At 41.0% G+C, this 15,591-nt stretch overlaps 1 protein-coding gene across 1 annotated transcript in view; it reads right to left on the bottom strand.

The window, feature by feature from the left end:
- The window catches only part of LOC107225271 (dynein axonemal intermediate chain 3), a 74,716-nt gene extending 60,148 nt beyond the window's left edge, over nucleotides 1-14,568 (bottom strand). The window contains exons 1-10 of the mRNA XM_015665682.2: nucleotides 13,727-14,568; nucleotides 13,481-13,656; nucleotides 12,905-13,336; nucleotides 12,495-12,815; nucleotides 12,128-12,376; nucleotides 11,736-11,894; nucleotides 11,316-11,647; nucleotides 10,687-11,238; nucleotides 9,980-10,460; nucleotides 9,088-9,799 (exon numbers count right to left, since the gene is read on the bottom strand). Coding sequence (XP_015521168.2) covers nucleotides 9,088-9,799; nucleotides 9,980-10,460; nucleotides 10,687-11,238; nucleotides 11,316-11,647; nucleotides 11,736-11,894; nucleotides 12,128-12,376; nucleotides 12,495-12,815; nucleotides 12,905-13,336; nucleotides 13,481-13,656; nucleotides 13,727-14,009 — 3,697 coding nt within the window. The 5' untranslated portion in view covers nucleotides 14,010-14,568. The remainder of the gene's footprint in view (nucleotides 1-9,087; nucleotides 9,800-9,979; nucleotides 10,461-10,686; nucleotides 11,239-11,315; nucleotides 11,648-11,735; nucleotides 11,895-12,127; nucleotides 12,377-12,494; nucleotides 12,816-12,904; nucleotides 13,337-13,480; nucleotides 13,657-13,726) is intronic.
- Nucleotides 14,569-15,591: the final 1,023 nt, after the last annotated feature.

Below are 15,591 nucleotides of genomic sequence, written 5' to 3'. Positions count from 1 at the left end.
GTTTTTTATTCATGTTTTTGACATGTTTTTTTTTTTCTTTTAATTTGTGTTATCTGGAACACGTTTCTCAATCAATTTTAATATTCCACCGTCTTCCCTCGGAACATTCATTTACACTTTCGTACCAGATGTGAAATAAGTCACGAATATTTGAAAATCAACGAATCTGAATATTTCTTCCGTATTTCAAAATATCAGGAGAGCCTTTGTCAGATTAAACTATCAAAGATTTGCCATTCCCAGCCAATCACCAGCCACTGAACCCAATATATTCATACAGGTCCGTAAATTCTTCCCAATTTTGACTACACAGGTATCATTTTTTGACACACCATCTCTGCATCAGACCTAATTTGTATCAACTAACCGACTGCCTGCGAACGCAGTCAACGAAACGAATAAGGTTCCGTAGAAGGTTGACTCCGCGAATTAGGAGTGTTAAGGTATATCCTTTTACTTCGCGGAGGATGAGAAACCCGAGGGGATAACAGTGCGAGGTAAGAGGGATGAGGGCATCAAGAGAGAGAACTAAAACGAGGGAAACTGAGGGCTGAAAATAAAGCGACGTCATTTTGTACAATTATATTTTCCCTGGTAGCCACCGTTGGCTGAGCAGCGTCGAGGGTGGGGCTTATATACATGCATTATATAAAAAAAATAAGTATATATACTCATATTCACGCCTATGTATACAGAGTGTTCAACAATTTTCAAGAAAAGATAAAATAAGGAATAAGCGAACCTATTTTGACAGCTATGCTCGGGAATTTTTATGGTATTTTTAAAAATAGCGAATTTATCAAATTTACCAAAAAGAAAAGGAGTCGATCGATTCATATGATTTCAATTATTTACAAAAAGTCCTAAGCTGCACGCAAAAATACTTTTGAAAAAAATGTTATGTTCAGTGAAGACTGTGCAAAAATTTTTACCACTTGAGCTTGAGTCTTTTTTTTTTTCTCATTTTATATCATACAATTCAAATTTTTACAATTTGAAAAAAAATCTTTTACCGGTATTTCCAACGTAGGTATGTCAAAACATCATTTCATTTTTTCAGTATATATTAATCGGTTCCACCAAAGGAGTGTGAAAAATCAGTCCTTTGTGCACTGAGAAAATTTTCAGAATCTATAATTACAGGAAAATCCAGTACAAGTGGCCTACATTGAAATCAAAAAGAATATGAGTAATAAATGTAATAAATTTTAAATATTCTGTTCGCAACAAAAAAAGTAATAGTAAATTTTAATCCAAAACTGCACATTTTTCTACTATGTCAAGAAATGAAAATGTTTCGAACTCTTTCGGTAGCACATTTTTCAACTCAATATCTTGGCTTGAATTTTGATACTCGGGGGCTTTTTGAAGTCGCTGATCACGAATCTGAATTCAGAATTGATTAAATATTAAATCCAAGATGGCGGATGTAAGATCGAAACAAATTATCAAAATCGATGATTCTGGCCGAAACTTCATACTCGGGGAAAATTTTGGGGGGTAGCTGATCACGAATCTAAAGTCTGAATATAATAATTTCCAAATCCAAGATGGCGGATCCAATATGGCCGATGTAAAATCAGAAAAAAATATAAAAATTCCATGATTTTTGTCGAAACTTGTTGCTCGAAGTTTTCTAGGGTTATATGAAGTAACAAGGATCGTTTGAAGTTGTAAATGAACTGTGATAAGGCTAAAAACATGGAAATTTTTCAGATGAGACGCTGAGCATCTCATTGTGACTGAAAGGTTTAAGACCCTTGCAATAATCACAAGTATTAAAATTTCTCACGTTACGGGAAGAGACGTGAATGTTACCGTACACCCTGTACATAAGTTCCTGGTGAGGTATCCGCAGGTTCGTTAATGGATACGAGTTGGGCGAGTATGGGTGCTTATATAAGGGGCAATAATTCTTGGAGCTTTTTGCCGTAGGAAGGGAAGGGCGGGGGGGGGGGGGGGGGGGGGGGTATAAGAGTGAGAGAAAGGATGGTAAGAAGGAGTCGCGTTTAGAGGCTGAGACGGGACGATTTATAATTATCATAATGGTTACACCACGGGGCTCTCCTTTTCTTCGTTTATAATGATTTTATTTAATGACTCCTTTCACTGTCTCTGCCCGCTCCTATTAACCAGTATCCTCCGGAGTACCGAAGCAACCCGTGAGACGGAGTAACGATTATTGTCATCCAAGGCACGATTGGCCATCCCTCCGAGGTTGTTATTATAATTACAGAGAGAAAAACGGGGGTGAGGATGGATAGAGGAGAGGAGAGGCGATACCGGAAATACGAGAGCGGCCCGAGGGGAAAAGTGAAGATAACAATAACGACTAGGTATAAATAATAATGAACGTGATATAATATAACAACAATAACAATATCCAGCCGCCGACACCCGCTACGCGGCCTGAATAACCAGCCCGCGGATCTGTCAAACGAACCTTTCAAAATGTCCCCCGGGCTGCTCAAGGGCCCCCACCCTTAATCCGCCCCTGCAAAACCCCCCCAATTTATCGACGTCTCCTTTCGGCTCTTTTCACCGGGGCAATAACTCATCGCTGTAGAGTAAACTCGCGGGTTGGATGCACCGTGTGAGGATTTTTGAAAGGTAGATATGTATCAACGGGATCAAAAATATAACCACTTGTGTGTACGGGGCATTCCGTGACATCTCGATCAAGATTCTACTTCGACGTCACAGATTAGCTTTATCATTTTTTGTATCAAAGTACATGACGAAAAACGTAATCGCAGTTTTTATCAAGATTACTTGACACAGAGTATCTGAACTATAATTAACAAAAAGATTGTGAGAAAAAAAAAAACAATTTCTAAAATCTGAAATAATTCTGAAAGTTGCTATAAAAGAAAACAAAATTCTTCACACCTATTGGAAGTTGGAGATTTTATAAGTTCTGAAGATAAATAAGAAAACCGGTAATAATAAAAATTTATATTACATGCAAATAAGAATTTTAAAGTTTCTCACGCGCTAATTTTTCTATGTCAGTATAACAATATCTCTGGTTAAATTTATTTCATAAAGCTAGATGATTTTACACGACAAAGAATCGTGCGATTTTGTATCTTGTTGTTGCAGTAGCTAGTAACTCATTTCAAACCGTTACAAATACCCGTTTCCAATGAATGTGGGAACGAATTTAACAAAATTCGCGTTTTATACACTGAGAGAAATTTTTTGTTCCGGTTACCGCTCAGTCCTATTAACTATTATCATTTTTTACCGCAATCGAAAAATATAGTTAATGGTTAGGCGTACCTCGTTTTTCGTAATTCCAACAATATTCGAACAGTTTTTTTAACGATACCTGTTTTACTCAACTTTTCTAGTTACTGTAACAAATTAAATTTTTCTCAGTGTAGTCCATTTTATTCGCGTCAAATTTTTGCAGCTCACATTACAATGACATGCTTGTCAATTATTAGATAATATCTTGTCTTGAGAAAGAGCCTTGGCCGCAGTTAATCACTTCATAACGACGTTAAAGCAAATACACATATATATATATGTATATGTATATATATACATACACACACACACTCTGTATACGATACGGTTTTTAAATAACAGATACCTCCATACATGCCTCGGCGTTGGATATACCTGAATAAATATTCCCCCAGTTTATTATCAGGACGATTATTAATCTTAGTTTTGCGCAGAGGCGAGGAGAAGGAGATTGAACGACGGTGAGGCGAAGGTTGAGTAAAATTGAATTATCGTCCTGGAAAATTACATTTCCTCCAACTAAATTACGATTATATACATACCCGCCTTCTTCCCACCCTCTTCATGCCGACCCACGTACGCCGAACGAAGAGAAGGGTGGATCGACTCGCGTTATTTAAATGCAAACGAAAAATTTCTCCCTCCCTCTCTCTCTCTCTCTCGATCAAAGCTACCCTTTTCAGTCTTTACACAGGGCGAGCAGTGAGAAAGAAGCGCAGGTTTTTTACCCCAGTTTCTTTTTAGTTATTTATATTTTTTATTTTATTCTCTCTCTCTCTCTCTCTCTCTTTCGCTCGCTCGCTCGCTTTTTTCTTCCACTCCCTTTCTTCTCTCTTCTCTTTTAACCTTCACGTGTGTCATTCTCTCTTTTTCTTCTTTCACTCGACACGCGTGTATCAGCACTGCGGACCAACGTTACGCAACCCCTGCAATCGCAAGCTCATCTTCGTTTTCACGCTGCTCTCGACGCATGCCGGAAATGAGTAATGACAGGGCTTGGAAAAATTTTCTCGGTTTCCATTCTTTTTTTTTTGTTTTTTTCGTTGTATGAAAAAGGCTAAATCAAATTTGAAAGTAAAATTATCCAACCTTCTAATTTTACAGACGTTAAATTCTACGTGATAAGGATTCGGTCCGAAAGCGTCGTAAAAAAAAATTCTCGGTTTCCTTTATTTGTTTTTTTTTTTTTTTCCATTCCTTAAAAAGGCTCAATCAAATTTGGAAGTGAAATTCGCCATATTCTTAATTTCACAGACATCAAATTCTATACGTTATATATTTTAACTCTGGCTTAATTGTGTTTAATATTTCGCCAGTTGTATTGGACGTCGATTGCAGGATATTGAATCGCGGTGAAACCGATAGACTCGTTGTAAATAATTGCATTCCTGACAGCGAAACTCAATATTTGCAATATCGCAGTTCAGCCGTAAAAAAATTCGATTACCCCTCACTTTATAAATTTGTAATTAATTTTCCATCCGATTAACCAGTTTAAGAAAGTCATTAAGAATCAAGTGAAAATACAACTGAAACTCATCAATTTGATTACCCGTTGTTTCGTGATTATGAATGATTAAATTCATGATTAAAACTAGCTATTAAAAATGGATTACATACAAAATATGATTAAAGAAATTAAAATCAATTTCTCTTAACTCGCGAATAATTTATGTTGCATGGAAACTAACTTTTCCGTCAAGTACTTAATCATGAGAGATAAAAAAAAATTTCAACAATTATTCCAATCATTAGAATAATTTCACGCAGCTATTGATAATTGTTTTACAAAATTGATATATTAAGAAACGAAAAATAATTCAATATAATCTGCTTTCACGGTAATAAATAACTTGTTGAATTTTCAAAACATCCTCTCGAAAACCTTGCGTAAAATTTTTCATCTCGATAAATAATAAATAATGCAATAAGTTAAAATAATAAGTTGCAAAAAAATTAGTAGCGACATTTTGTCCTTGATTTGATTTTCAGTTCATCACCACATATTCATTCGATAAGGAAATTTGTTTCTATTCCCGTACTTTCTTTTCCATTTTTCTTCAATCTTCATCATTCCTTAATTTTCTTTTCTCATACCCCCCCCCCCCCCCCCCCCCCCCAAAAAAAAAAACATTTCCCGTACTCACAGCTACTACCCCCGGTACTAATTTCGTCAGTCCTCCGGCTCGGCGTGCGAGGAGAAAAAATAAAGCGTAGAAGCTCGCCCCGGGACTGTTACAAAAGTCCACGTAATAAAAGAATAAACGAGTTATAAAAAGAAAAAGAACAAAAAAAAAAAGAAAAGAAAAAATTAGAAGAAGAAGAGGAGGAGGAGGAGGTGAAGGAGGATGAGAGAAGAGAAGACGAAACAGATGGGGAAGGGTGAAAAAACAATACTACTACCCAACGGAAAAAAAAAAAAAAATAAAAAAGATGGGAAAAAATAACAGAAACGCCTCTCGTTCGAGGCAAGAAACACAATGACAAACTCTCTCGCTTCTCTCTTTCTCTTTCTCTTTTTCTTTCTCTCTTTTTCTCTCTTGGCCTCGAACCGCTCAAGAACCGGTCGTCCTCGCCGTTTCGACGAGTCCTTCCGCAGGACTTTTGGACTCCTGGAACTGACTGCGGCATTATTGCCCAAGTTTGAAACATACTTATGTGCCTCATGCTTGGTCTACCGTCTCACCCTGTTTCTCGTATTTCGTTATATATGTGGGTACCTATATTTCGAAAACACTATCGGCTCTTTCAATTACGGTGGGCAACCTGACCGCAGGACCTCCCGCTGAAGGATTATTAACGCTAACTCAGACACGGAAAAATCTAAGAAAACGTCGTACAATAAAAGAGAGAAAAAAAGAGTGTGACATAATTTTGTGGTTTTTATTTTAGGGGAAAATTTTTTTTTTTTTTTTATGCAAGCTTAAACGGGAAATCGAACAGATATTGATCGTCAAGTTTTGACAGGTATGTGAAATGTGGTAGTAAAGAATTTCGATGCAAGGTCGAACAATCAAAGTAAAACAGAAGAAAAATTCTATAATTTGTGCGAATCATAAAATTGTGTAAATTAAATTTCGCTCAAAGTCTTCTAAAGCTCAATTAGCAATCCTCTGGTTTTTCGTACAGTAATTGTGAAATCGGTACAGCGATAAAAATTAATCCAAGAATTAATGTTAAAAAAATTAATTTGACTGAAAAAAAAATTGAAAATGGTAAAAACACATGCCCGTAATATAAAAATGATTTAACCCTTTTTGTCACACATTATTGTACTGAGTAAACTTTAATAAAAATATTGAATTTCAATGATTTTTGGGGCAGCTGATTACTAATCTCAAATCAGGTTTTAAAAATTCAAGATGGTGGATCCAATCCAGCGGATAAAAATTTTTAATTTAATGGAATACGATCAAAAAATTGTATGCATGGGTTTTTAGGGTCGTTGATCGGATTCTGCATACTGAATTTTCAAAATCTGACTTCATATTCGTAATCAGCGATCCCAAAAACCCCTGGACAAAGTTTTTTCTCCGGATTCGATCGAATTTGAAATTTTCGTCCATCATATTGGATCCGCCACCTTCAATTTTTAAAATCAGATTCCAAATTCGTAATCAGCTATCCCAAAAACTAATAATTTATGAAAAACATGTATACGTGTAGAGGAATAACTTTCTCGAAAATGAATTATTCCTTCAATTTTCACGATGTTTTTCAATCAATTTATTTCTAACAATAATAATTCACATAATATCGCAATAATTACTCTGGAATATTGAAAACCTCTTAGTATGCTATCATGACTAGCAAAAAACCGCAAAGAAACATGTTGAAAATTTCTCATAATCATAAAAAAAATCTATATACAAAATAAGTGGTAAAGATATTCACCACTATGACTCAAAGGGTTGATAAACATTCCGGAAATAAGTGCGTGCATATAATATTCATAGCGCTGTTAAATAAGCATAATAGAATCAATCTTGCGACTGGGGGTCGATGTAAAGAACACACATACGTGAAAAAAAGTTGTCAGGAACAAACCCTTACGCGGAAAGGTAGGCGATCCAGTGTTATGGCTGATAAACGAGTAGAGACATTTAATATATAAGCCACGGTGGTGTTGGGTTGGCTTGGGTTGGGTTGGATCGGATGGTTTGGGGGTGGTGGCGTGGAATCTGGTGGTGGAAAATACGTGACTCGAGGGAAATGAGAGGCAGTGGGGAGGCGGCGCAGTTTTGCGGGCAGAGAGGGGTGGCGGAAAGGGGTGAGGCTAAGGGGCATATTTTACGACGTTGGAATATAGTGCGAGGGACAGACAGAGAGAGAGAGAGAGAGAGACAGTCTGAGAGAAGGAGCGTGAGAGCAACGAGTAGCAATGTTAATAATAATGCGGTAATGCAGTGGGAGAAATAGTACTAAAGTAAAACAGTATTACGGTTTGGGTGCAGGAAGAAGGGCGGGAGGGTCGAAAGAGAGAGATAGAGAGATAGAGAGAGAGAGAGAGAGTTGAAAAGCTTAGTTGGAAAATTTCAAATTCATTTATACGCGAGTTTTAAATAGTTTTAATCGTGAAAAACTGTGACCCATGTGACCCGGCGTAACACGATATTATTTATTTACCGTGTTACTCCGCAAAGTTTATATATATTATTACAGAAACGCGACGCCAATTTATACACGCGTTCTTCGTTCCGTTGAGTCGATCTTGGGAGGCGTTTATTCCCCCGTATTTTTGTTCTTCTTTCCCTCCCCGATACTATGGGGTTTGATTTATTCCTCCGTCGCGTCGACTTCATCCCCGTCATTTTCACCTAGTTGAGGCAAATTTTGTGATCGATTGCGCGCGAAGCGTTTCGTCAAAGAAGGTATCGACGCGACAAAGAAACGACGAAATCAGGTCGCAGAAAGTCGAAATGGAGTTCATTGAGGTGAATTTTATCAAAAGAGTATTTGTTTGTTGTAAAAAATAATATTTCACAACAATTAAAAAAACCCCAAAATTCATATCAAGAATATTCCGTTAAATCTCAGAATTTAATTTTTTTTTTTTATATACTATTTTCTTAGCGATTATTCATTTTTTACGAATCAAATCTTTTTCCCTTCTCCAAATTTCGATACCGTTTCGTCACATCGTTAGCTCGTCCACAACGATTCTTAACGAAAAGTTTCTTCGATCAGATGACGGTAAGAAGCCAAGGAAAAAGTGAATCGCAAAAGAAAACAAACAATAATTTATTAAGGTTTTTCAGAAACCATTTGATTTTGATGTAAAAAAATTATAGGATTGTGAAACCGATTGAGAATAATTATCACTCTTACTTCCGAAGTTTCAATTTTGGACTTTAAAAATCTTTCCAGCACGAAAAAGATATTCTTCAACCTGATTCAAACTCCATTTACAACTGCCTTAGCTTTCAAACTCTTTTTTCATCGTTTTTTTTCTCTCGGAACTTTTTCATTTAGATCGTACGCCTGAAGCATTGATAGTTAACCCTCCACCGGCCAACATGGACGATATCGTCCACCCTGACTTTTTCACTTGTCGATGTCACGGGAACTTTCCATTCTTTAACAATTTTTACTAATGAACTGATTGAGAGATTCATCGTGCAAACTATTGGAATATCAAGTTGGTACCTGAAACTGATTACCTGAATTTGTTCGAAACATTTTGAAAAGCCCCAAGTGGGGAAAAAGAGTCCAAGGCGAACTCATCCGTGTTGGCTGACAACGTCAGTAAAAAACCACATGGCTAGATACCCAATTCCAAAAACGATGACTTGTTCTTCTCGCAGCACCATGAGATATGAACAAAAGGTAACTCACCAATAGAATCCTGATCCTGATCCTGATCCTGTTCCTGTTCCTGTTCCTGTTCCTGGTCATCGGTATCGTAGTGTTTGATTTCAGAGGTAAACCAAACAATTCCAGCCTTGGCGTTGCCTCTGGCAGCTTCCTTGATGCTTTTCATATGCATGTAGTCCCTGCGATGTCCGTTGCGCCTAGTGAGTTGAAGGTCCATAACCTTCCGTCTGTACTTTCCCTCGGTGAGTACTTTCCTCCACACGAACGTCGGCTTGTACGGGTTTCGTCGTATCATCTCAAGCGCTTCGGCTTGGGTTTCGAGAAACTCGTAGATGAATTTTTCTTCCTGGGTCTGAAACTGGGTGACGGGCGGCTGGGCCTCCTTGTCCTTTAGCAGCTGCGCCAATTCATCGGCCTCTTCAGGTACGGATTTCTCGCGCGAAGCAGCCGGTAGTTTCAACGAAACTGTCGGCCTTCTCTCCCGGTACTGATCGGGAAACAGGAAAGCTATCGAGTCCTCGAATATCTTGTCCTGGGTCTGCAGGATCTTCTTTATCTTCCGCTTTTTCCGGTGAACCTCCTCCCTCAGCATCATCATCGGCGCTCGTTGTTTCTCAAGTTCGTCTTTTCGAAGACCCTTCTTGTCAAGTATCACTCTCTGCATTCGACGGAGCTCCATCGCTTTCCAACGTTCTCGAGCTTGCGCCAGAAACTCTTCAGGATTGCTTCGTATCTGCGACAGAAATTCTCAAGTAACAGAAAATCGTCTTCTAGCACACAAACATATCAATTTCTTAAACCCAAATTATCAATTGTAGTTGGTAAGTAAATGTCAAATACGAGAAACGATGCCTTGTACACAAGTGATTTTAAGATGAAGAGAGTAGCATGCTGACCACATGAATCAACTCACGTTTCTCTTAGCTCGACTTTCGCGAATGTGGACGGCGGCCTCCTCCATTTCCCGTTTTCTTTTATCATCCTCGGCGAGTCGTTGTTTCTCGGCATCGATTTCAGCGAGTTTTCGCTTCCTCTCAACGTTCTCCAGGTTGGTAGCACTCCAGCGAGTCTGCCACTCCTTGAACTCTTTAATGCGGTCGACTTCTCGGTCAACGAATTGCTCCAGCCACCTGATGTCACTCTCGTCAAAGTGCATCAAAACGTCAGGGGCTGTGAAGACTCTGAGGGTGCCATTGTAGTCGGAAAAGGCGATGCAACGAGGGTTCAAGTAGAGACTGTGCGTGACTAGCCCCGTTATGTTCCTGCCCGAAACGCTCTGAGTAAACGTCGGCTTCTCGCTCTGACACAGCAGGTCCCATACTTCAATTGTACCATCACTCTGTGCCAAGAGAAACAACGTCGGTCTGCAGGAACCCCAGCAGCAGGCTGTGTACCTGATGAAAGTTACTTGAAGCTGAGTGAAACCTGGTGAAATCTATTTTTAAAAAAAAACTGAAAGATCAGTACTGTACAGTATTAGCAAAAATGTCCAGGTGATCAAAGCCTCGGTTCCTCTGTTCATCCGCTATGTCGAAGCCACCATTTAGGGTTAGACAGTACTGGCTAGAGTTAATTAATGGCAGTGGGAAAAGCACGTTGAAGTAAAACTTCCACGCTCACTTGATCTTGCTCTTCCGCCAAATGATCGGATCCATGCAATCATCCCTCCATAGAGCAAACACCTTTCCACCGATGGTGATAAGGATCCGGCTGAGGTATTTGGACCTAGCAACGACAGTGACAGGACCGTCGTGAATTTTGTTCCTTGCGGCGATGACGGCCGGTTCATCATTGACCATCATACCAGTGGAGAACTCGTAGCCATCCCACGTAATCCGCATGAGATCCCCCTCCGTGGTTCCAACCACCATAAAGGGCTCCATTTCGTAATCCGGCTTTTGGATTACTTGCTCGTGATATCGCCTGGTCGTAATGTCCATACGAGATACCTCCTCGGTCAACTGGATCGTCGGAAATGTGGTGAAGTAGACGTTGACGGTGGAAAGCGGAACCAAAACGTCGTCCCTCTTCACCGAGAGTTTGTAGTCCGGCTTGAATACTCGGTCCAACTGTTTGTACGGTGAAATCGCCTGGACCAGTGGCTCTGGTCGGGGTACCTGCCTCTTAACCTTGGTCCTCGCCGTGCCGTCACCAACGTCAGATGGTTTGTACCTGAAACGAACATTGTTGATGGCTGTCAAAACGGTAAAACACTGGTTCTGTATCTCGATTTCGCTGAATGGTTTTACTTCAGATCCCATATGGCAACAGTCCCATCTTCACTTGATGTCGCGAACTGCCAGGTCAGTTCGGAGACTTCAGTGTCGGCTGGGAGACTCTGAATCCGCCCATTTTTATCCAGCTTGTTGTACGGCGGAAGCCACACAATTTCAGTGATCGGGGCGACCTGGCCATGCTGCAGACTCGACATGGCGGCTGGCCTGATGGTGGATGACGACATGGTTTCGTTCATCCACGTCATGAGACTCTGCATCGCGACCCGATATTTAACCTGAGCTGGTGTTCTGACTTCAACAGTTTCCACCTGCTCAATCTTACCGGCTATATCCCAAATCGCCACCTGATACAACAGTTAACGTATTTCCTGCTCATGCGAACACTCTTGGGAAATTCCCTTTGTCTTACCACCCCCGAACCTATCTGCTCACCTGGCCGTTCGCACATCCTCCGACCACAACGTTACCGTCTAACGGACAAAACGAGATTGCCGTCACTTCTCGTGGCGAGTCGAGCACCAACTTGGGAGTTAGGCAGTCCGTGAAGGACCATATTAGCACCTTGTTGTTGCCCTCGCACGCCCGGCGCACCTGGTTTTCGAGTCTGGTATCAGAGGTCAGATATTCCGAGTACAGAGGTTCTGACTTTTGGTTTTAGTGTCGATAAAACTTTTCTCAAATTTTGTTATTTACATCATACTTTCAGAAAAACACCAACTTGATAATATTGCAACTTTCGTGATACGTGCATGAGTCATTCTTCAAAATTTTCAACTATGCAGATATAAGAGACGTTAACGAATGGGAATATCGAGTCATCTCACTTCGTCCCTATCTCCCGGTCCACTTAGAGTTTCCACTTTGCTATGATGGGTGTAGGCAGCAGCTACAGTTCCAGTCCAGAGTGGATGCCAATTGAGGCTGTTGATCACACGATCCATGCACAGTTTCCCAGCCGAGTAACTTTGGTGTTCCAGATACTTGATCACTTCCGGAGGGTGAGTGTCCCTCTTGTTACGGACAAGACTAACGTAGTCATTGTAGTAGACGTCCCAATTCTCGTTAACCGTCACCTACAAGATAGCTCAAGCTGTCTGTCAGTAACATTTAGCGTTGGCAACCAATGGACACCTACAATATGTCTAGCTAAGGCTTTAATGTCCTTCTCTCACATCTCGGAAACTTTCTTACATAATCGCAGACCTCGTCCTTGTACTTCTCAACAAAATCAGTGAACGCGGTGCTTTTCTCCTCGTCGAAAGTGGCTGGATCTATAACAGGACACTTGTACTCGTACTGTGTCCACATGTTGTTCGGCATCGATGGGTCAGTTTGAGCTTCCACGTCCTTGAAATAGGGTTTCACCTGATCCCCACGTCCAACGACGTTGCGAGTTACTGTCTCGAAGTGCTCCCTCTCAGAGACGAGCTCCACGTAACCGTCTCTCTGATCGTCGACCCCGCGGTCGGTGAAATTCATCTCCAGGTTCAGCAGGTCCGAAGTCGTCTCGACCTGAAGAAGATAAAAACTGTTCCGAACCAGTCTAAGAACTTCTATGGAAAGAACCTGGGTAAGCATTGACATGGTATGATGAATCGTACCTCGATCTCGTAAAGTGGACGTGTCTTCTTGTCAATTTCGCTGTCAACTTCGATCTCACTTCCGAGTGAAGTCCATTTTCGAACAGTTTTATAAACTGCGTTACGCACGCGGTTTTCCTGCTCCGCTCTGAGCGCCTCTATGTTCTCGAGTACCGCATCCTGAGCTTCCTCTGTAACGCAGACGTAAAACTGGCCCTTCTCGCTGCTCGAAGGTGCGTAACCGATCAGCATCTTTGTACCGGGAAACTCGGTAACAGCGTCCTTGATCGGTAAGAAGTCACTGCTCTCGTCATGTAAGTCAATGTTGTCCTCGATTATCTCCTTCTTCACATACATCCATGGATACTCTGTAGTCACATTTTCGCCGATAACGCAGCCGACGATTTTTTGCGTCAGGGGTGACAAGTCGATTCGAGCTATTCCCTCGAAACCCTAAAAAAAGCAAAAGCCTCTGACATTTATTCTCAGGCTACGAAAGTCCGAAGAGGAAATTTTATGGTAACATCTATACACGCCCGATTGAGATCTCTAAATAACAGGAATTACACTAAAAACGGCTTATTCCATGCAACTTACCAATGCAGTTGACCTTCGGTAATTCCTCTTCATGCTCATTTCAAACTCGGATGAACCACCCTCGACAAAAGATGGAATAGATCCAAGGAACGAGCCTCGTTGATAGATGGATTTTCCGCTACGCGTTGTCCCAGGCATTTGGGAAGTCGCGGCCAAGTCCAGAGCCGAAAACTCGCCTTCGAACGATTGTTGGAAGAGTTAGTTTCGACATCCAACTGATCATGCAAAGTTAAAAAATCGGCTCACCTTCATACCCCAGATATTCGTCAGCCTCCAAATCTCCTTCTTCATCTTCATCTTCATCTTCATCTTCATCCATCGGGTAGCGTTCGCCTATCAGTTCTTCATCGAACTCGCCCCTACTCTCCTCTGGATATTCATGCTCCGCATACTGTACGCCATCATTTTCATCTTGGTCTGGACCAAGCTCGTCTTCCGAGCCCCTTGAACCCCCATTTTCGAACCCTTCAGTGAATCTCTCTAAACTCCCACCAGTCTCACGGACACCAGCTTCCTTTCCAGAATTCATTTTTGAGAGTTTTGGTTCTCGTTAAACTTATGGATCGTGATGTCAGTCCAGCTGATCGCGTCACTGAATCTGTCACTCCAGGAAAACAACAGCTGGAAGAAAAATGAAGGTAAGATCGCATCGACTGTGAAGCGATAATCAAAATCGACGAACACACTGAGGATCTTACAGCTCGGAGTAGACTCGAAGGTCTTGAACAATTTCAAAAGAAAAGTTCTACACCAGGGCGCATGTTACGTGAATATGTACGTCGAGATCCGAACACTGAGAGTTGTGGGACGCGTGACGCGTCATTGAAAGTTGAAACACACCGAGTATACAGACACGCTTTGCTTAGGGTGGGTGAAATTACGACCTAGGATTCTCGTATTCGCGGTCTTGATTACAAGCAAACCTGGAACTAATCTAAACACACGCGAAGCGAGGCGTTGCGTCGTCACACCCTACGACTCGTACCCCTTCCTGGGTGACAGACACTCGAATAATACGAGATGAGAATTAGTCCCACCCTAAGAACACCCCATTGAGAGGAATGTGATCGACTGCCACGTCCCACGTGCTTTCATCTTGTCTTGGAACGCCAAAGAACGGACTCGGATCCCCGAGCTTTTCATAATAAGACCATCCTCCTGTCTTCATCGGCTATGCTTTGATCTAGCTGAGATAATTCTCTTCCCAAAGTACAAGGCGAATAGCAATCTGGCAATCGTCACATCATCAATAACATAAGGACATAATACAGGTGATTATTATCGTTAGAAGCACACTTTCCATAACAACTGTTCCTTTAATTCTAAAATTCTTCACGTATCAGACTTTAATGTCTTTCGCAAATGTGTTCGAAATCGTATCGCATCTACCAAGTACGAACAAGTCGATGTTCCGAGCTACAGAAGCGACCGGCAATACGTTCGGTGGCCGTAAGACAAGATTCTGGTCTCTCCGACTAGGCGTTGAAACTTGGTGCGAAGTTCTGGTGGCAGCGGTGGGATAGCCTGGCTGGTGTGTAACTCCCTCCTTCCTTCTCACCGAGCCGGCATTTACTTCCAGTCCTGGAATTACCCGCGTGCCACACCACCAGGAGGATATTGTTGCCCTGGAGCGTTGGCGGTGCCCCGCTCTTGCGAAATTAGTTTTCAGAATTATTTCTCGTGCTCAGAGTTTCTCTATCCGACCGTTTATACCTATGAACCAAGTGCCTGGCCCACTCCCAACACTTTCGCGGCTCTAAAACACTAAAGTTGCCGTTTTACTAGCTCGTAGTATAGAAAGGATCGTCTATGTAATACGGAGAGTTGCTGATTGGTTTAACATTAGTGGGCCATAAGAATGCTTCGACGTTTCAGGCACACATATTTTTTCCAACTCCGAACGACTTTTTTTTCTACAAATAGACGTAATAATCAGATAGGTAAAAATTTATGAAACAACTGTGAATAATAAAAATAAAAAACATGCTATCAAAAACGAAGAAAATAATTGAGCAAACAGATACTGACAAAACTTTCAGCTCAAAATTAATTACTGTTCTACTCGCACCTGTGTTACGTTATATTACATATACATAATATCCGTACGACCA

The sequence above is a fragment of the Neodiprion lecontei genome, chromosome 7, assembly GCF_021901455.1.
Source record: "Neodiprion lecontei isolate iyNeoLeco1 chromosome 7, iyNeoLeco1.1, whole genome shotgun sequence".
NCBI lineage: Eukaryota > Metazoa > Arthropoda > Insecta > Hymenoptera > Diprionidae > Neodiprion > Neodiprion lecontei.
The sequence above is the reverse complement of the archived record's forward strand: the minus strand, read 5'-3'. Positions and strand labels throughout refer to the sequence as shown.